Source organism: Amblyomma mixtum, chromosome 7, assembly GCF_055824585.1.
Source record: "Amblyomma mixtum isolate Tamu chromosome 7, ASM5582458v1, whole genome shotgun sequence".
Classification (NCBI taxonomy): domain Eukaryota; kingdom Metazoa; phylum Arthropoda; class Arachnida; order Ixodida; family Ixodidae; genus Amblyomma; species Amblyomma mixtum.
This window is the reverse complement of record NC_143018.1, coordinates 102,254,141-102,276,293: the sequence shown is the minus strand read 5'-3', so window position 1 is coordinate 102,276,293 and position 22,153 is coordinate 102,254,141. Positions and strand designations below refer to the sequence as shown.

General features: G+C 45.6%; 1 protein-coding gene across 2 annotated transcripts in view; it reads left to right on the top strand.

The window, feature by feature from the left end:
* The window catches only part of LOC149337035 (uncharacterized), a 71,606-nt gene extending 53,673 nt beyond the window's left edge, over window positions 1-17,933 (top strand). Inside the window, exons 1-5 of one of the 2 annotated variants that reach the window (XM_089553280.1) lie at window positions 1,962-2,026; window positions 10,616-10,720; window positions 11,414-11,610; window positions 13,333-13,399; window positions 17,638-17,933. In XM_089553280.1, coding sequence (XP_089409406.1) covers window positions 10,656-10,720; window positions 11,414-11,610; window positions 13,333-13,399; window positions 17,638-17,809 — 501 coding nt within the window. In that variant the 5' untranslated portion in view covers window positions 1,962-2,026; window positions 10,616-10,655 and the 3' untranslated portion in view covers window positions 17,810-17,933. Of the gene's footprint in view, window positions 1-1,961; window positions 2,027-10,615; window positions 10,721-11,413; window positions 11,611-13,332; window positions 13,400-17,637 lie in introns of those variants that run through there. The other variant, XM_089553281.1, reaches the window with a different exon arrangement.
* The last annotated feature ends 4,220 nt before the right edge of the window (window positions 17,934-22,153 follow it).

Genomic DNA, 22,153 nt, shown 5'->3' with positions numbered 1-22,153 from the left:
ACTGCCCTGAGGGCACCCGCTGGTTTCATGTTCGGTGGCCTGACAGTACGCGCTGGTTTCTATCGGTGCCACGTACGCTACGCTCCCATATTTTGGAGGCCCGTTGAGGCCGGTCACTTAATTTTCCCAAAACCCATGACCGCGTGAAAAGCCTTTACTTCTGGCATAGCCCTTTCTAAAGCGTGGTTACATACGTCGCATCTTGTCCGCTTTAACCACGTCGGTAAAGGCCGACTTCACCTCCCGCCGGACATCTGCAGCCTCTAACAGGCCCTGCCACGCCGTTTGCCGCCATCAGCACCGACTTGTATCGCCTGCTTTCTCTCTCTGCGCTCTATTATCGTTGGACAGTCACTGGCATCAACCATCTGGCACGCTACGCAGAGACAGAAGCCTTGCCTGATTGCTCGGCGCCGAAAGTTGCCACCTTACTATTGGAGTTAATCTTACTGCACCAGGGCACCTTTCAGGTGCTTCTCAGTGACTGCAGCGGACGTTCCTGCCGATAGCATTTGCCGAATATTTGCAAGCTTGCTCTACAATTCACAAGATCACCTCCCCTCCCACCCCCCTCAGCTCGGAAAAACGCCCTGATTTAGCACTTTCATCACACCGTCTCAAATATGATTTCCATGTACGTCGAACCTGACAACCGAAATCGGGTCACCGTCGTTCCTTCCGTCACTTTTCTCTGCAATTCAGCGCTGCAACTAACCACTGGTTACTTCCGCTTTTTCCTTTTTAATGGCCGTTCTAACACTACCCCTCTCGACGCTTCTGTCTTCTGAGTGACTGCGAGCTCCTTCCCCTGTGTTCACGACCAGCTCCTCATTCGAATGGCCCGATGCCACTATCTTGTTCGCCTGAACACTGAAGCCTTTTATTGAAGAACTCCCAAGCCTGCCAGGAAGATCGCAAGGGTCGTTGCGACGAGACGTGTTGCCTCGTTCCGCCCAGGAGATGAGGCCCCACTTTGGAGGCCTTCGAGCACGCCTGGTATTTGCGTCAAGTTTCAGCGTGGTTTGTTTGGTCCGTACTTGGGGCTCAATCAAAGTTTCAGTTAACTACCACGTCACTATATTTGGTCAGCCTACGGATCACCGTTACCGCGGCACTGAAATTGCCCATGTTTCCAGCCTAAAGCTTTCCTTTGGCACACTCCACCGGAATAATCGCGGCCAGGCTGGCTGCTTCTGACCACGCGAATAGTTGATGATTATGATGTCCTCAGGTTGCTGTCATCTCTGTGTGCGGCTTTATCCTTTTCGCCCATCTGTACACGACATCATCCCCACCTGTGTATATCCATCGTCATCGCTTTAACTGTTCGCTGAGGGCTCGTCTGTGACTACGGTCTGGAAATAACCTGGTCGGTTAAATCCTGCTTTACCATGTTTATACCCTACAACCCGCCGAACGCGATTAGTGCGAACCCTTCGCATGTCATACCGGATCCGAATGTGCTGAACCACCCCACCGTGTAACGCACCGCCAGCCACGCCGCTGAGCGAAAAACTGACGGTGAAAAATACCCTCCCGCCATGCCCTCAGCAACTCTGCACCCGCTGTCGCGTAGAAGCTGGCATAGGGACCTGTTATTTGGTGGAACACTACCGTTCTTGTTCACTACGCTGCTACAACAAACGCGATGGTTGTAATTGGCATTGTTGGATCCGTGGCCACACAGAGGATCGCTTTCTCCAATTGTTTATTGAGTTTTCTTTTGCGTCTAATGTACCACACCTGCATCAACAAAAAAAAACCTGAATAAAAAATCCATCATGCAATAAATCTATTGATATTGGGCGTCATGGATACCTATACCTCTGCTCCGTTTCAAGTACCGCTTATCTAGTCTCCTCGTATCTGTGCGACGCCCGCTCGCCATTCGCTGCATCAACAGCAAGGGCTTATCAGTCCCTGATAGCGCACCGAGAAATAAGCGCTGGGCGTCATTCTGTGCGCCGCTCTGTTCCAAAACGGCACAAAGGAGCTGTGTGCGCGTTGTTTCGCCTATCCTTTACAGGTAAGTGTTCTTGTTTTCAAAGTGGATACGACACTTAAAACCAGTCTCTTTCTTAAGGGGCCCCTCTCCATTCTTCGTCTTTCAGTTTAGGTTACAGAGCATACCAGCAGAACATGTACTTCTGACAGCTTTTCATACTGATAAGACAAGGTTGCTCTCCAAAACAAACACACTGCAATTCATTCCACAGCTGCATTCCTCTAAAACGGAGTGCTTTAGGTGGCACTTTGCGCCCCAGAAATAAAAACAACCTTTCGCACCGCCATACAGGTGCAAACTATATTCAGTGATTAAAGACCGTTTTTATTTATAAGTGCTGATTATTTTCCTAGCCGAAAAATTTTCCACACCTATTTCTTCGCTTGCTTCTTTTTACTGATGCAAGATGGGCGAAAGTGCCACAAGCGCCACCTTTTATTTGTTCTCTTCATAGAAAGCTGCCAGAAACATTCTAGAGTTACAAAATTGACAAAGGATGTTTACAACATTCGGAGCAGTGCGAAAGCACGTATCTCTGCTACCTAGACGACGACGATGAGTGGGAAGTGTCGCGTTACGGACCGCTCGCGATTCTCAGACATTTAGTAGGCAAGAGGCGATTTGGTTAGGCGCTGAACCTGCAGATTAGTGCTTTCGCCAAGCAGATACAGCCATGAATCTGCGAGTAATCCGCAAATTTGTTTTATTGAGCGTAATCTGAAATACAATTTGCAGATGACCACATAATCTATATAAAAACAGTTTCTCTCTCAACAATACGAGGTCCTGTTTTGTTCACTACATTCACAAACAGCTACCTGTTTTTATTAAGCATATCGAGGGAGAGTCTTCGGCAAAAATTTACTATGTACACTAGAAGTAACGTGCTGATTAAGCTTCCGCACCTCATTTGATTCCTGTCGCTCTGTTATGAGACGGGATATTCAGTAATATCATTTTCGAAGGTTAGGTAATTTGCGCAAATAAATTGTCTTAATGAGTGCTATGACACACCTAGAGACGCAGCTAAGGACGCGTAATAAAATGAGCTCAAAAACACTCATTATCGGATCTTTATTGTCATAAGCTTATAAAGTGGGGGTTATTCACGAATGACAGGCGGCTAACATAGAATCTGCTCGTTCTCTTCGCTGTTTTTAAGAACGTCTTTATTTTGACACAACACCGCCAATATTGGTACTTCATTCTTAAGCTGGTAGCAGAGAGATAGCAATGTGTTTATAGCAACTTTCAAGACCGGGTCTGTCTGACCAAGAGACGGCACAGTGGTTAGCGTATGTGAATGCAGTGATCGTACACTGCCTACATAAAGCACAAATTGCCGACGTCCTCTTTTAGGTTCTTTATAATTAAAAACCTAAAGCTACCAATAACAGGTGAAAAGGGGGAAATCCCCTTGTTTACTACCATCTTTTTTTATAGTAGTATTTTAGTAGTTCTTCAAACAGAGGTACATCGCGTGATTACTTCTCCGGACCCAAAAAAAATTTTGAAATCTAATGGTTGGATGAATTCAATGGATGGAAGATAGGATGATTTCCTTTGAAACGGGGTGGTAGCAATTGCCACCATGCTCGGCTTTTTATCCTTTCTTTTTATTTGACAGTGTTCTGAATTGTGATTGAAATTTGCCATTTTCTTCCACTACGGTTTCCTACACTTCTAACCTTATGGCACGTCCACGCTGTTCAGCGACCAATCTTCCAATCGCATTTTGCTAACTTCCACTGCTATTTATTTACATGACCATTGTTATCTATAAACCGTAAGGCCTCACGAAGAGTGACTCTGCCTGCATAGACATCCGGATGGATACCTTCCCATTTGAGTATGAGGTGTTAAATTAAGATCTACCACAAAGAGCACTTGTGTCGCATTGATTAACATTTTATTGTAGCAGCTCGTTTTAAGACACAGTGACCTGGCTTCAAAGAGTAGAGCACTGCCTCTAGAGCTATCATAGAAGAATTCCTTCCTGATCTGCCTTTTTCAATAACGATATAGTTCTACACTATGCTTCTTTTCATTGAATTAATCCAGTTTTTGACTTCCGCGTTTTTAACCTGTCGTTTAATGCTCATTCTTTCTTCGTCCTCGTGTCCGGCATACTTACTGGCTAGTTTTCTAGTTCTTTTCTGCCACTGTGAGTGAACGCTCTTTCTGACAGTCTGGCCGCCACCTACCGGCAGCTACTGATTCGCCGCGAAAACATGTGACTGCGGTGGTTTCCTCGCCACTACTGGCTCGTTTCTCGGCTCTGCTTCTGCTCGTTCACGCATGTTTGCGTGATAAAAACATAGGATAACTGCCACCTTGCGCAGCACTACGCTTCACAGACTGCGTCTCTGAAGCCGCCAGAGAGTTCAGGGGCGCGATTACGAGTTTTTGTCTCAATTTTGAGACTCTGACGTCAAAATGACGACACCGTGAGTCGTTGACCGCGGAATCTACCAATTAGCAGCGAGGTTGTGGTGTCTAATAGTAGGGTTCCACCCAGGAAGCATTTAGTTGCGCAATAATGAACCGTATGCTAAAGTTTTGCTGTAAACACGCCGTTAATAATTTGATGAATGTTTTATTTCGCTAACAAACTATGTTTCAAACTCAACGACATGAAGCAAAAGAAGAAGCGTTCACAGTTTTGCAATTAAGTTTGCTCTTCAGTCACTTTTGCTGCCGCGAGGGTGCGCTGACGCTGGAAAAGCGTCGGTAGCGTCGGCTAGGTGGCGTCAGCTGCCCCCTGATTCAAAGGATTCAGCCTCATCCCTCCACGCACATATTCAGCCATCGTAAACATGGCAGCCAGAAAAAAATATCAGCTGATTCGACGGCTGTCATTTCTTTTTTACACACTACGTAGAATCAAGGTACTGTGCGGACGTCTTAAGTGCCCGGAAAAATCTACTTAAAGGCAGTGATTGCTACGGGTCTGCCGAGATCAATTTGCAAGGAGCGCTTGGCTCGAAAACCGGCGAAGCAGCTTTAAGTCAAGTTCACACTGGCGAGTTGCAAACGTCGTGGTAGTATTCTAGGCGACCGATTTCGGTCAATTAGTTACGGTTTGCGAAGCACATGTAAAGCGGGGAGGGAGCGTAACAAATCGATTTAAGCCTGTCGCGCGATCTCCGCGACTCGCCAGTGTGAACTCACCTAGCCTGCTATCGATGGCAAATATACTCCAAGGACGATGCGTGATTCTATTTATTTTTGTTCAGAAAATACCCGGCGACCATGAATAATCACACTGCAGCAACTGCCGACATACGGAAGCAGACCGGTTCACCTGCTGGGAGCTTGCAATCTCACTGCGGGAATTAAGAGCCGGCACGCCCGGTCACTGCGCCAACAATCACTCATGCCGCCTCGTAACCAACTCATGCCGCCCGCTTCGGGTTAAGCACTTGATATTCGTGTTGGTGTTGTTGACGTTCCGTTCCTATGATGCTCGGATGACGCCGCCGGGGATACTGCGGTGGCGAAAGTTTATGCGAAGGAAGTCCTCCTTCGCCGCCGCCTTGTATTCGGGGTCTCGCCGGAAAGCGCGCACCTTCTGCGACTTAACTTTGACAGCGGTCTCCGCAACTCACCGCAAACACTTGCTCACAGACGGTTGGGCTACGCCGACGTTTACTTCATTTCCTACGGTGTCTTGAAACCCACCGGCGGCGAAGGCGCGCACAGGCACTTGCCGCTCCACTGACCGCGCACTCACCCGCACACCTCCAAGATCAACGCAACGGCGAGTTCGTCGCACAGCCATTATACTCCTTCCTATGTCAAAACGTCGAAACAACTCGTCCGGCACGTCAAAACTGTCTTCATGCACCCTCTTACACCGTTGCTCGCGCGGCCACCGGCCATGTAAACAACCGCCATTTTCTGTCTCAAGCGGTTTGAGACCACTCGTTCCAATCCTGAAAAATCGTCTCAATCGGCTCGCATAATTAGGTAAGCAACGTCAACACTTCTGCACGTTTATGACGTCGGCCGGTGACGCAAGAAACCAATATGGCCGCTGGTCACGACCGACCATTAGGAACGGGGCAAATGAGACACTTTTTGAGACACTTTCCGATTGAGACGATTTCGAGCGACTCGTAATCGCGCCCCAGGGAACGGGTGTTGTTGCTTCGTCGGCGCCGCTATATTGCGAGGTGTCTAGCTTCGCCGGGCCAACAAGGCGGTGTGTGTGACGCATCGCCCTCCATGCGGCCGCAAGCTCACTGCCCGCTTCTTTACGCGATTTTGCCCTGATGCAAGGGATTCGACATCATCGACCTGGGTAGCAACATCCTGCTGTCAACGTCCCAATCAAACCTCGAAAGCGTGCTCATGCAAATACTGCCCATGCACAGTCCGTGCTGTAGACAAAGATTGGAAGCTGCTGTTTGACTGTGCAGTGGTGCGTCTATGAAACATCAGTCTGCTGAGCGCCAGCGACCATTCTATGGTTCGTTGTTGATTTGCACCTGTTGTGATACGGAAGACCGTATTACATCCGTCGTGCACAGCGGTAAGGAACATAAAATGGTTTTTGAAGCCACGGACGCGCGTACACTAAACGCACGTCATTCTTCAGTGTGCAGCGAAATCTCCGAGGAAATTGGATGTTCGGAGACGAATGGCTTCTATCGTCGCCCCAAGGAGCCAGTTAAGAAAGCGGCCACTGAATTTAGTACGTAAAAGCATGTTGTTTGATGCGGATGAAAGAAGAGGATGGTAGTAGAGCCGTGACTCGTTGCGTTAATATGTACGACTGAAGTACGGATAATTTCTCTGGAGTTCAAGCTTTCTGAATATATTTAGGTCCCGTGAATATGGAAACTGTCTCAGAGGCAATGAGGAGGGTAAAAATGCACGGACCCCGCTTGGGCCAATGTATTCTTCGCAAGTTATTATGAACTACGATTCGAACAAAACCTTGTCGTCAGTTTGAAAAGGACGCTGCTTACAAATGTTTTTTTTTTATTCTGTGTGTTCATAGCATGGGTCATGGTGATAACTCAGCTCCCAACGAGATCACTGAATATTTTATTTTATATCTCAGTCGGCTGCAGAAATCTTCATTACGCTTTGATGGCGTTGAAACGTAGCATCGATTTTCGGAAGCGGACATGAGGGGCAAGCAGACTGACCATTGCATTTCAGTTTCTTTGTGGCACCAGTTCCAAAATGCCTTATCTTGAAATGGTGTAACTTCTTGACATTAAGGAAAATTATGAAAAGAAGCAGCGTCTGCTTTGTTTCTGGCATCCACACACGTTTCATTTGCGCCAAACTATCGTGGAGGCAAGAGTTCTATTGAAACTGCCTTTACCGACAAGGCAGAAAGAAAAAAATGGAAGGAACACTCAAGGACCGCCTTAAAGGTATGACGGACGGCGCGATGGGTTAATTCTCATGCATGGAGAAGGCTTTCGCTACTTTACATTCATCGGCTTCTGGGAGTGCTCTTACCCCTTCTGGAGCACTGGTGCAGCGGTTAACGATGCTACACTGCCCTGCGATGGCAGGCCCTCTAGCGATGGACTTTGAGCAGGCTATGTTGCTCTTCCGGAGCAATCAATCATTGATGGAAATGCCACCTGCCACGGTGGGCAGTTTGATCGCTGTACTTTGGGCAGGTTGGGATCTAGGCGCGAGGTGACGTGATCTAAGTACCTCCCCCTCCCCCCCCCCCCCATTCTTTCTGGGTTACTCTCTGGGAACAACCTGCCCGAGTGATGCTCGTGTTTTTTTTTGGCTAGCAACACCCGCGCCGACAACGCTGATACGTGATTTTTTTTGCGTAGCGAAGCGTTTAACGCTATCACGTTAAACGCTGCTTGACGTACCTTTGCAAAGAAAGTAAAGGCAAAAGCAGAACAGAGGACAGCCCGAACAACCTGTCATGATCTATTACCGGGGACAAAAGTGGCATACTCCACGCGGCGGAAGCTGGAGCAACGGAAAACTGCGTTGCAACGCCATCTACAGGCGCCATCTGGGACGAGACAGCCAATGCGTGATCCTTATTATCCGCAGGCATGTCGCCTGGCTCGTTTCAATATTTCGTGCTTTAGCTGGCCAAAATGCCGCAGTTTTCCGTTGCTCCGGCTCCCGTCGCGTGGAGCATACCACTTTTGTCCCTGATAGTACGTATTTCTTGGAAGCTGGGGCCGCATCATCGCTTCTGCCTCGCATTAATTAGAATGGTCAAGACTTCATTTATTTAAAACCCACCCTTGTTTCTTTTGTTTTTTTCCTGGTTGGTGTGGGAAAGAAGCATGGGAGGTAGGTGGTGGGGGCCAGTGGTGCTTTGTAATCATGACAATGCCAAAGTGATTGGAAGGAAGGGTCGGTTCCCCTTACTGTATTGAGCGACCCTTGCCGTGCCTAAGACGTGCGCGCATATTAACGACGCCGTCCAAATGCGCGGCGGTGAATATCCTGTGCTAGGGAAACGAATGGAAGCTTCCAGTGCATGTGCGTGTCGTTTATCTGTAGAGATTTATTGAAAGAAAAATACATGGAGAAGGAAACAGTCGTGCCGGTAACGGCCATTGCTATCCGGTGTCTTAAATACCGGAGCTGCGACCGCCGGAAGTAACAGGGACGGGGAAAGAATGAAAAGGATAGAGGGGAGAGATACCGAGAAAGGACAGGAAAGTGCTTGCACACTTTACGAATTCAAAAGCTTAAGAACTGTGCAGTTTCCAATGTCCATTTCAGTGTCTATTTTCAATTATTTTTTGTGAACTGATTGGAAAGCGTTAGCAACCTTTTAAACAGTGGAAAACAAATAAAGTCGCATTGCCTCTTTTAATGGATCAAAGCAGCCGAAGGCAGTGCTGATGCAGAAGTTCCTTGGAAACGTCCCTTTTGTTTTGCAGTTTATGCCGTATAGAGAAACGCTCCAGATCGACGCTGCTTTCCATTTGCCGTAACGCATGAAGGGCTACGCCACAATATCTCTTCAGCTTCTACTACCCTGGAAACCACGTTGAGCTGCTCTAAGCCGAATGGGTACAGACATGCATGAGCCAGTAGACTACCTAGTAGCAGAGATATGTACTACTACGTACTACTAAATAATCTTTTACTGCGGAGAACGTTTTTACTTGATGCTTATTTCGTTGAAAACGAATTTTGAATTATGTCGTGAACTTGAGTCAAAGTACAGTTGAAGCCCCGAATACTTTAAGCTTAAAGATGAGATGGTTTTCATCTGATTTTTTGTTTCTAATCTTTCTTGCGAAAGGAGCCTCCTTTGACGTCGTGCCTTGTAGCCATCGATTGCAACAGATGCCTGTATGACTGCAGGCAATGTGTTTCAATGTGTCTTGCGTACTTAGAAGGATGGCATATCTATTTTAATTTTCTATTGTATTTCAAAATGATTACTCAAAGAGCGCGCGGATGAAATCGCTTCTCTTATTTACTGCAGGGTTCAAAGAGTTGGGCTTTTGTAAGCATCTATGGTAAGCTGCCGGACACTTTGGTCGAGGCTTTCGTACCAAAGAAGAGATATCCGTCTTCAAATCAGTACCTGTAATTTTATTGAAGCGCTCACTCCGGAGAACCGAGCTCTAAAATGAGGCTTCCATGGTAGTACTGCATTATAATATTGCTTACTCACCAAGTCAAATATACTCCTCGAAACATCATAAATGTCAGGCTTCATAAGGAAAAATTAATCTAAAAATTCCGTGCAGAACGTACTTAAATATAACATACACATGGCGAAATGCACTATAAAATCTACTGCAAAGAGCATACAATACTTGCGTTAGTTTCTATGCTAACTCTTTGAATATTTACTGTTTAGTGGGTGGTAACGCGTAACTACTTCTAAAACTCCTTAAACACCCCTTCATACATAATGGGACAAGTACCTCGTTTCTGGGGAGTTCGTGAACCACCCTTTCGGAAGAGTGCTGAGTAACAAGCCGTTTACTGCTATCCTGGTGGCCATCTTCTTACTCTGGCTAGAACGGCCACTTCGGGGAGCAGTGTTTCTGCAGCACCTTCGCAACCTCTTCGAGCGGCAAACGGGCTGTTGTAACCGGTTTAACAGAGTACACTGTGAGGCCAGTTGGTCATACATAATCTGAACGAACAAACGTAGCGTTGAAACAGGACACAGAAAGATGAGAACAGGACGTCTGCCTCATCTGTCCCGTCCTGTCCTCATCTTTCTGTGTCCTGTTTCAACGCTACGTTTGTTCGTTCAGATTATGTTGTAACCGGGCCTGAAGGAGACGTGAGACGCCATTCACTGGCAGTGCTGTCCGCCACATACGCAGCGAACGCACGGTGGTGTCTCTGTATTGAATGCACGAAGCTGATGCAAGAACGAGTGCAAGCAAAAGATTATTCCAGTTAAGACTGGAGAAGTATACGTTATCCATCAAAAGATAGCAGGAATGGGGGCTAAGAAATCATCGCTCTTTGTTGTGAACGCAAAGTGATGAAGATACACTGTGCTAATCAGTCGGCGTCTTTTCTGCGTCGTTTTCCTAAATGTTACTGTTGCAAATTCTATGAGAAACACGCGGTTATTCTGTCAGTATTTTTCGATACTAGTTTATTCTCTTTTTGGCTTAACAGGTCAACAGACGCCACTGTCTAACAGCGGGGACAAGAGTGCATGGTGAAAAAACAACCGCTGCTGAAAAGTATGTCGAACAGAGAGGATTCCGAAGCCCAGCAAAGGTAAGGTCGTAACCTCTACCTCTACACCTAACCTCTACTTATTGCTCTCTTATCCAAATACATTTCGTTGCTCCTAGACGGAAAGAACGAAATGTTTGCGTAGAAGAACTGCAGATTGGGCTAGTTTGAGTTGATTCATAATGGTGATTCAACATCGCACACACAAACAGACCAAGAAAGCGCTGTATTGAAACAGAGAAACTGCGAAAAGCGCTGAAACACTGCTTTTAGAGCGCAGTTTTGTTTGTCTTGTCTGTTTCTTGGTCTGTGTGTGTTCGCGCTGTTGAACCACCATTGGAAATGCTTTCCGCGTCTCACTTGCAAACAGAGCTTAGAAGACATGGCTCAGATGTGAACAGTGAGGATGGCACAAACGCTGAGAACTGAAGAATGCCACATCTTCCTCCCCAAAGCACAGGGCTGCAGTTCTACGTTCTTTGGGTAAAGCCTTCACTATAAACCATAGATCATTTTTTTTTCCCGTAAGCTTAGGAATTTTTTTTCGTTGTTCGCATTCTGTTTGCACTACATTCTACACCTGATGGCAGTGCAGTGTACAGTGACTTAGCAACTCAGAAATCACTACATTAATTAGTTCCTGGCACCTGCCATCCAACCTGTTAAGAAAACTAGTTCCTGCATGGAATTTGATCTCCTTTCATTCCTTTTTGCTTTTGTCTGCATCTCTTCCAGAGAGCTGAGGGAAGCGGTTAACACAGCGCTGGTGGAGTATGGCAGCTACACGAAGGAAGAGATTGATGCCGTGATGGCTTCCCTGGATGACGCTGGCATCAAGTCCGTCAGCGAACTAGGCAGACTAGATCACGCCTGCCTGCACGCTCGGGGAGTGAAACCCGCGATGACTTCAATTCTACTGACAAAATTCAGTGGTAAGATTGCGAATTTCAACACATTTCTTTTAGCACTGGACACTTTGTAAGCATAACACACTGGGAAGAGCGAAACTAGCAAAGGTGCAAAAGTAGAACATGCTCCTCGCGTGAAAAGGAACCACGGGTCAAATCCCGGTTCCTCGAAATTCTCTACAGAACCGAAAAAAAGTCCGCGCATTATTGGAATAACACTACTAACCCTAGTGTGGGGAGGTATCTTGGTGACCACAGCCGACAACGCATTCCCTCCCAGAGCAGGATTATACCACCCTGGTGTAGTGATCGGCCATTATCTTCCGTATGAATGTACCAGTTAAACGCGGCCCTCAGTCCCGGCGACTGCGAAAGAACGGACCAAGGCGGGTGTAGCAGCGGGTGTAGCAGCGGGTGTAGCAGCGGGTGTAGCAGCGGGTGTAGCAGACGGGTGTAGCAGCAGAGAGCGCTAAGAATCCGTGCGCTAAGAATCAAGACATGGCGTTTTCGGAAAAAAGATCCGGCAACGATTAGCTTTACAACGAAATCCAGTTAGGCTAGTTTAGTTGTCGAGTTCGAAGAACTAACTAGCAGGCATTAACTAGATGTCAAAGGATGAGGTTAGGCGGGCAAATGAAGGACACACAGTGCAGAAGCAAGGTTTTACATGTACTTCTATCGTGGTTCAACGGGTAGGACAGCACTACGTGCAAGATTTCCCGTCAACAAAGTTATAACTGGTAACATAGGGGGACTTTAAAACGTTAACGAGAAGGTGGCATTTATAGTAATTACGAGTAACAAGAGTTACAAGCCTTATACCTAATTATAGTTATAAAGGCCATCAGTTTAAATTCAGGTCAATACCATGAGCTGAGGACAAGACAATGAAAGGGGTAACGTTAGGAGACAGAAATTGGGCAGAGTGAGTCAGCTATCAAACGAGAGTCGATGACATCCTAGTCGAAATCTAGCAGACAGGGGCTTAGGCAGGCATCTAATGCGAATGCATGATACCTACCAGGTCGCTAAGGGTAATGGACTAGTTTCCAAGAGAAGGCAAGCGCAACAGTTGCCGCAGAAAGTATCGTTGGCGGATAAGATTAAGAGGTTTACAGTGGCAAGATGGCCTCGATAATTCTCAACTCTACTATCAGAAGCATCCAACTCGCGACAGCGCTGCAGTTAACTTATAAAGTGGTAACTTTTCATTACATATCTTTATCAAGATAGAAAATTTGACATATTGAGCGTTAGGAAAACTTGTTTCAAAAATATAATTGAGCAAATAACAATTGCTTCTGAGCCGCACAGCAGGCTATGTTTGACGTCGCCAGCGCTGTAAAGATAGGTTCGGTAACCGAAATTGTTGAACTAACCCTCCTATATCTACGAGGCTAGAGGAACACCACGAGAGGGGCACAAAGTGGCAAGACATGAAACTACTTTTCTCTGAATTAATACAGAATATTACTCCTTTTGCTGAGTGTCAGAAAGAATGCCGCAGTTCGACAAAAAATACTTATTCGACATTGAAATAGGTTCTGAATGAAATTCCGACACGCAAGTGCAACTATTCTTCTGAAGCCCCGAGTCTTTTCACAGAACTTGTTCGGAACCTTAGCTTTGCAATTAAGCTGCTTTTCCTTTTAAATACGATTTGTTGAGGAGCTGCTTCTGTGCTTAAGGCATGTATATCTTGGTAATGAGGGACAGTGCACGTTGAAAATGATGCGGAATTCGCAGGTCATATATGCCCAGCAGACGAAACGGCTCCAAGCAGCGGTGACAAAAAGAAGTCCAGAAGAAGCAGGTAAGAACAATTCTCGAGGCGGCATCTTTAGTAATACTGGACTGAGCAATTTTTATTGCGGCTCGTCCAGGGTACATAAGTAACCATGGTAGGGTGAGTCTTTTTCTTAGTCTTCTATCAGCAAGCGCAGGCTCAAACTGATCATCTACTCCTAATGAAGGCTACCGTCAATTTCAACGTGTCGAAGCTATCCCAGCTGCGCCGGCGAGAAAATGAGTTGTGCCGCTTCCCTTTTGCAGTTACAGTTAGTACGCTGGTGCTTGGCATTTAGAAAGTTCGGCCGTAATTCCTAACTGAGTTTGGCATGCGTCGCAATATGGCCTCTTAGCGTATTGACGTCTACGCCTTCGAACAATTCGCTGAGCTTAGCTTTAGTATGGGAGGATGGCTACAGATATAGGGCATATGGGACTGGTATAGGGCGCTTAATCTTGCTGCTGTTTCTGAAGCGCTTAGTCCAGGTCGGTTTTATTGCTGTGCATCTTTATAGCCCGCAGAATTAAACCACAGTAATGAGTAGCCCTGCCCGGGTGTATATATATATATATATATATATATATATATATATATATATATATATATATATATATATAGGTCGTGGGTTCGGATCCCACCGGCGGCAGTGGTTGTTTTTCTTCTGCTTTTCTAATCAATTAGCTTTAAGCGATAACATATTCACTAATATCCTCAATTGATAAACACCACAAAATAAATAATTCGATCAAATATCCCCTGTGCCCCTTGGTGTCTGTGGCTGTTGGCTTCTTTCATGTTTATAACGAGCCCCTCATTCCCCTTCCCTTGTTTGCTTAATTGCTTAGCGAGGGCCTCGGTTCTGGCAGCCTTGATGCCATAGGAAGCATAAGAGGGTTCTCACACAGCTTCCACCCTCTCCGTTCGATGGCGTTCTACGTCAGAGCTGCGGTAACTCAGGACGTTCTACGTCCGCCGCTTATGAACGTGGGTGGCGCTGATGAATACTCTCAAGGTTAGGTTACTTGTAAACATAAATACCCCCGAAAGCAGAAGATTTGACAGCCGTCGCCGTAGCTCAGAGGTAGAGCACCGGACGCGTAATTCGGAGGTCGTGGGTTCGGATCCCACCGGCGGCAGTGGTTGTTTTTTCTTCTGCTTTTCTAATCAATTAGCTTTAAGCGATAACATATTCACTAATATTCTCAATTGATAAACACCACAAAATAAATAAATCGATTAAATATCCCCTTTGCCCCTTGGTGTCTGTGGCTGTTGGCTTCTTTCATATATATATATATATATATATATATATATATATATATATATATATATATATATATATATATATATATATATATATATATATATATATATATATATATATATAAGGCGCCGTGGGTAGGACAATGTAGCCGTGGTATTGGACCGCGCTGGTACTAAGTGGTGGAGTTAGATGGCTCTGCTAGACCACAGGGCATCTTGAGTGACATCTGCATATCCTTCGCTGCGGAGATGGGTGAGGATTGAGCGCGGTGAATTAGAAAAGCCCGAGAGTCGGACACTATAGAATACTCCTCTGTGGATTCCATTCGTTCTCTCTGTGAATTCCACGCCGAGAGCTTTTACCGCTGATAAATTATCAGTTAAGCTAATGCGCGTTTGAAGGGCAAACAAGCCATGCAAGTGAGATATCTGCTGCTCAAACTGCCGCTAAGTGAGACGTATTAAACATATTATCCCCAGGCGCTGCAGCTTTCGGTGCTACTCGTACACGGGGGAGTTTTTTTGACGTTTAGAGATTTGTACATTAAAACCTATGGGCGATACGGATGCGCGCTCTGTGCAAGGTGGGTAGTGCAGCAATGTGGTCATCATGGGCGTAATAGAGCGTAATGATTAGGCAATAAGTTAGCTGCAAGTAAGATAGCAAATTTTTAGTTTTGATTTTCTAGGGGAAATATCAATGTAAAATCGAAGGCCATCAGCACCATACGTTAGCCTCCTTTTTATAGTTTTTTAGTTGAGAATGTGGTTCGAAATATAGGGATATCAAAGTTCGTTGAGTTGGCTTCCCCTGTTATCTAATTTAGAAAATATTGTCGCTCGCATTTTTTATCGAATTAGCACTCACAATGTTTTGTATTTGATGGTATAGAATGTGTTAACATATTTTTGTGAGAATAGCACATGCACCGATGCCTATTTCTCAATACGAAAGGAATGAAAACCCATTCAAAGTGCTTTCAGTGCGTGCTTTCGGCTTTCGACATTTTGTACTACATTGGCGGTTAATAAGCATTTCAAAATTAGTCTGAGCGTTAATGATGACGGCCTTCGATATGGCAACATATTATTGCCCCTTAAAATCTGAGATGTAAACTTCGTCAATTAATTTTTGTAACTATTCTTCCGCTCATCGTGCTGTCTCACGGACATCATGTACAGCTCACCAGCCCCGACCAAACCGACGTATCTCTCACAGGTTTCAATTTCTCTCACAGGTTGTTAAAGAAAAGTCTGTCAACTTTTAAAAAATCACTTGGTATTCTAGAGGTACGATCAGTGTGGCAGCGCTGCGGCGTACGTCGTCGCGTATAAATGATGGAGAAGCGTGCGGGAAGCCTCCTAATGGTCTCTGTAGAAAACAACATAGTATTATTCAAGGGAGCACTGCATTCATCAAAACAGGGTTAACTGCAGAGACGGAACCGCATTTGTTTCAACAGGATCCTTGGGTTCTTCAACTGGTCGGAGGTTATCAGTCATTCCAAGAGCATGGGGGCGGATACTTGAAATAGGAATAGAGTGGATGGCGACAGGGCATATCTAAAAGCAGTGCTCAAGGTTTACGAATAGTTAAGGGCAGTAGGGCCTGTTGGAGTACATCGGATGCGAGCATGATCAATCAGTTAGACAGGCAGAGCAGAACGGTGGGGCTAAGAATTAACATGCAGAAAACCAAAGTAATGTTCAACAGCCTAGCAAGGGAACAGCAGTTCGTAATTGGTAGGGAGGGGCTGGAAGTAGTAAGAGAATATGTCTACTTAGGCAGGTAGTGACCGCAGATCCGGATCATGAGGGAAATAACTACAAGAATAAGAATGGGGTGGAGCGCATATGGCAGGTTCTCTCAGATCATGAATGGTCGCTTACCAATATCCCTGAAGAGAAACGTATACAACAGCTGTATCCTACCGGTACTCACCTATGGGGCAGGAACGTGGAGGCTAACAAAGAGGGTTCAGCTTAAGTTAAGAACAACGTAGCGAGCTATGGAAAGGAAAATGATAGGTGTAACGTTAAGAGATCGGAAGAGGGCGGAGTGGGTGAGGGAACAAACGCGGGTTAATGACATCTTAGTTGAAATCAAGAGGAAGAAATGGGCTCGGGCAGGGCAAGTAATGCGAAGGCAAGATAACCGCTGGTCCTTAAGGGTAAAGGAGTGGATTCGAAGAGAAAGCAAACGTAGCAGGGGACGGCAGAACGTTAGGTGGGCGGATGAGATTAAGAAGTTTGCGGGGATACAGTGGCGGCAACTGACAAAGGACAGGGTTAATTGGAGAGACATGGGAGAGGTCTTTGCCCTGCAGTGGGTGTAGTCAGGCTGATGATGATGATGATGGATGCGCTGGAGGAATGATGGAGCGGTGGGATGCAAGTTATATATTTGTTGAGGAGGTTTGGTTTTTGGAGTGCCCGTTGACGTTGCCGTGGAGAAGGTTTATAAAGGTGCTGTATGCACTGCTAGTTATTATAACCAATTTCAAAATGCTACGCCTGAAAGCACTCCTTGGTGTTGGGGCTCCAGCTGTACCGCTGTCTCTCTTACAAGGTACGGGGATGCAAACGCACAGTTGCAGGCAAAGATAGCCATGCCAAATGCTAACTAGTGCAATCGAATAATCCTCAAAGACATGAGAACGCAAAAATGGCAACACGGACGAGTAAGAGAACAGGACGAGCGCTGCTTACAAGTCCCTTACTCGTCTGTGTTGCCGTTTTGCGCTCTCATATCTTTCACTAATATGCACCAACAAACCCAGCTGCAAGTACTTCTTAGCAATTGAATAAACTTTATTTAATTTTTTCAGCATGCTCGATATGTTCTTTTGAAATACTGCCCCTTAGCATATGCTTTAACAAGAGATTGTCAGCTGCAGTAGAAACGCGACACTGCCTGGAGGATGTACAATTAGACGTTTGCTCTACCGAATTCTCTTGCAGTTGGCCGATTTTTGACTGACAAATATTTTTTTTTTCAGGTTCTTTGGTCCCTGGCAGATAACAGCATACATGGTGGTGGCACTGGCAATGACGGTAGTTGCAGTAGCAGTCCGCAACAAGAAAAGCGTGGCGGAAACAGGATGGGAGTTCTGTTCATTGAAAATTGCATACTTAGTGATGAACATCGCAGATGCTATAGGGTTCCGTTAGCTTCATAACTGCCCTCCGCCGCAGCCTCAATAAAAGATTACGTCTGACCTGCGCAGACTCCGGATCCATACAGAGCGAACTACTACCGCTCTTCGAGAGATGTTTGTATATTTGCCAGCCTAAAATCTAACGACGTCACCTCACAACCTTCTCTGTACTATCATAGAGCTATATTGCACAAAACAGTGCAATTAACGCATACACGGTTCTGCTCAAAAAGCAGAAAAGGAATAAAACTTGAAAAACGGCAATTGACATCGTTGCTGAAGGAAATCAAGCATCTGTTTATGTGCGCTCAAGACTACCCGTCTGGGCTAATAGGGGCCACGCTATCAAACTATTGGAATCCGTGAGCCGTGGTCTCGCGTGTGGAGGAACAGGCCACAAACTGTAGTAAGCATAAAGTTATATTCGTGTATAAACAACTACGCAATCTTAACAGTAGGAGAAAAATCAGGGCTTTTTCCTAAACCCCAATACTTCTCTTCTCCTCGCGTAGAGCACTGTTTACCATGCAACACGAGCAAGTAATAATACAGTATAATGAAAAAGAGATCGAAAAAAAATGGGGGGTAAACTTAAGCTCCGTCTTGAAGGTGCACTGAAGAGGAACCTGAACTCGCATTTTCACTGCGGGAATTAGATCTACACGTTCAAAGCATCCTTAGAAACTTCGAATTATTGCCCTGTGCGGCCAATTTACCTAATTTAAATCCGATTAAACGTCTCGGTTCCCGCCTTTCTTTTATTTTAATACCCCGCACACGGTGGGAGCAGTCGGCCAACCTTTCATCCAGTCCCGTGGCGGCTTGCCGCTCTGCCATCGGCGGAGTAATACGTAATGATCGAAGAAAACAAAGAGTCAACACGCATTTTTATTTCTGTGGGCCTGATTTGCAGCTATGTAGTCTCTGACTAGACCTGTGTAATCACGGAAACCTAAAGAATAAAATAAAAGTGAAAGAAAAGCCCCCACGTGACTGCCTGACAGGTACTCCATGCATTGGTCGACTCCTTGCACCGTCTGTGGGGAAGAAGAAGAAAAGGAATTTTAATGATGGAAAGGTGGAGAGGTCGGCTGGTGGGAATTCAATAGACAAGGCTGGAGCCGGAGGTTAATCCGATTTAAAATAGCGAAATCGGCTGCACAGGGCAATACTTCGAAGTTTCTAAGAATGCTTTGAACGTGTAGATCGAGTTCCCGCGACAAAAAGACGAGTTCATATTCTAGTTCATTGCCCCTTCGAGGGTATGACGAAATATATCGTAATGAGACAATTTCCATATATGCAGAAGGTCATTCTCTACTTTACATTAATAAGATCTATGAGAGTCCTACTACCCCTCCGGGCGCAGTGGTGCATCTGTTGCGGCACTACCCTGCGATGAAAGTTGCTCCCAGCGGCGTACCTTGTGACATCCAGGTTGCTTATTCCGAGTGATTAATCATTAATTTAGCTGCCAATCATTAATTTAGCTGGACAGTTTTCTCACGGTCCGGTGAACAGGTTGTGATGACGCTGCAAGGTCACGTGACCTAAGTGGCTTACACGCATCCTAGGTCGCTTTCTCAGGACCACCTAGTAAAGCCATGCACGAGATTTCTCGCTCTTAACGCCGACCCCTAAGACGCCGACACGGAATTTTCAGAAGGGGGCCTTTAACGCTCTCTTATTAATAGAAGCTTTATTGCGAGGTTCTTAGGCAGCAGCGGCATCTCAAATCCAAGCACGAGCGCACGGCTGCTCACTGCAAGTACGTATCCTTCCTGCATGCGAGAATGAAGATAGCCTCCAGGATTGAGCACTGTCGCCCGGAAAATGGTACTAGGCGCTTATCTGTACAGGGTGAAACATTTGCGTCACTCTGGTGGAGGCAAAGCAGTCTTTGGTTTTACCTTCCAAGTGCGGATGTGCCCGTCGAATGCCTTATTTCTCGCATTCCCTTGTCAGCTTCCGCCGCTGCTGAGGTAAACGTAAAAAAAAAACAGCCAAAGAGACGGGGACTAAGGAGAGACGAGGCACACACAACGACTGGACTAGCAACTGTGATTTATTGAAAAACAATAAGTCCCCCAGGAAACCTAACAGAGCATGCGCAGCTCAACGGCAACGCAAACGCTGCAAAAAAGACCGCGATGCTTGCGAGATAGTCAAGGCAGCAGTGTCGTTTGCGTTGCTGTTGAGCTGCGCATGCTCTGTTAGGTTTCCTGAGAGACTGACTGTTTTTTAATAAATCACAGTTGCTAGTCCAGTCGTTGTGTGTGCATCGTCTGTCCTTTGTCCCTGTTTTTTGGGCTGGTTTTTGATAACTATATACCAACTAACCCAGATTTCAACTCTCCTGTAAACTTTTAACACGCACAAGCACGACGTCAACAGCATTGAATAAATTAGCACGTATTTCCTTTAGCCGTAGTGGCAGAACGAAGTGGCTGTAGTGCACTTGCGGGAGGTTGTTTGAGCCGTTGCCTTTGCGTGCATCGTATGACTGCTTAGACTGGCGTTTGTCCTGCTGTGACGCGGTCTTTACTATCCTGTGGTGTGGTTGTCAACCTTCCTCTGAACGGCAATTTTCTGGATGTTCTCAACGCTGACTTGTAAGGCAAGGCTCTCCGGTTAGTGAGTGCACCAAAAGCGTTCCTGTGAATTCTAGCGGCATGCAATGCTTGAAAGCGTTGATTTTTCGTTAGATTTCCTCCGTACTTCTAACGGAGTGTTCTTCCTACGCCAGCTCGCAGCGTGCCGTCGTTGACTGGGGTATCTTGGTTTTATTGGTCAATGCAACAACGTGCATCTAGGCAAGGCCTTTCCTATTGGATACGCCATGTGCAAATAGGCTATCAAATCTGCCCTTTCGTGGACAGTAACTCCGCTCCACAGGATTGACGCTATCTTTTATTTTCATCTCACGATGTTGTGACGCATTATATAATTAATTTCGATGCATGACACCTGACCGAAAATCGGGAGTGATTCTTTTCAACTGGAGCACAGCTCTATAATTCCTTAGAAGAGCAGTACCCTTCGATGAGCATAACAAAAATCCTAGTAATGATGTGCTTATGCAGAACTCTTTGTATTTAATTTGTAGAAATATTCAGGGTACTCAACCCTTCTTCCAGTGTGTGAGATTTTAAAGTTGGTCCATCACTCGCATCGAAGACTGCTTCAGGAAGCAAAAGGGGAACATTTTCGATGACAGCAAAAAAAATGAAAACCTTCCGAGGGGAGATTAGAGGTTGTATTGACTGTTATGGTGGAAGGTTACAATATATGAAAAAAATACGTTCACAAACAACTTCGCCTAGAAAAGTGCGCTTGTCCAGAATCTCTGGTTCTGGCACAGCCACTACGGCATGAACTATATCTTTTTTAATGTCGAAAAAAATGTGCGTGAAAAAGATACTGTGAGGAAGGAACATCGAATGAGCTTATTTACAACTGGAACTTATACGCGCCAACAAATTGCTGAAACGTTGGAGAGTATGCGTAACTGTTGCAAAATGATATGCAGATTTTTGGCTACTTCTCGATTGTACTAGGTAACAAAAATGCCAACATACGTCTAAAGGACCGCCAGTCGTTGCATTAGGACGCCCTATGACTTCAGTGTTTAGTGACGGAGCTCAGCAAATTCGCTTTTTCTGGTGTTGAACGCCAGTCCTCACGTCACGGGACTTGTATGTATGTATGTTTGTATGCATGTGTGCATGTATGCATGCATGTATACAGGGTGTTTCACCTAAGACTTCGTGCAATTTTTAAAAATAAGCTTTTTGAATTAGATGCGCGCTTTTTCTGGCATAGCATTGTCAGTGGTGTAGTACATGATAATGCAGCTAAGACGTGCTAACTAGCAGGCTTGTTAACCAATATTTAATAGTTAACTTTTAAACTATTACCGTTGGGCTCCTTAATTATTGAGAGGCATGTAGCGCACCGTAAGTAATGTCCATATCCGTTTTTAGAATTTCGAGAACGCGATTATCCTCGGCGCTGTGGCCCAACAAATTTTGGCTATTTCGACGAGTTAGGTTCACTGGAGAGGTTGCTTTGCCTGCAAGCTTCTCAAACCGCATGTATTTTGGCGCGATGTAGGCGAAATTTGTTGGGCCACAGCGCCGAGGATAATCGCGTTCTCGAAATTCTAAAAACGGATATGGACATTACTTACGGTGGGCTGCATGCCTCTCAATAATTAAGGAGCCCAATGGTAATAGTCTAAAAGTTAACTATTAAATATTGGTTAACAAGCCTGATAGTTAGCACGTCTTAGCTGCATTATGATGTACTACACCACTGACAATGCTATGCCAGAAAAAGTGCGCATCTAATTCAAATA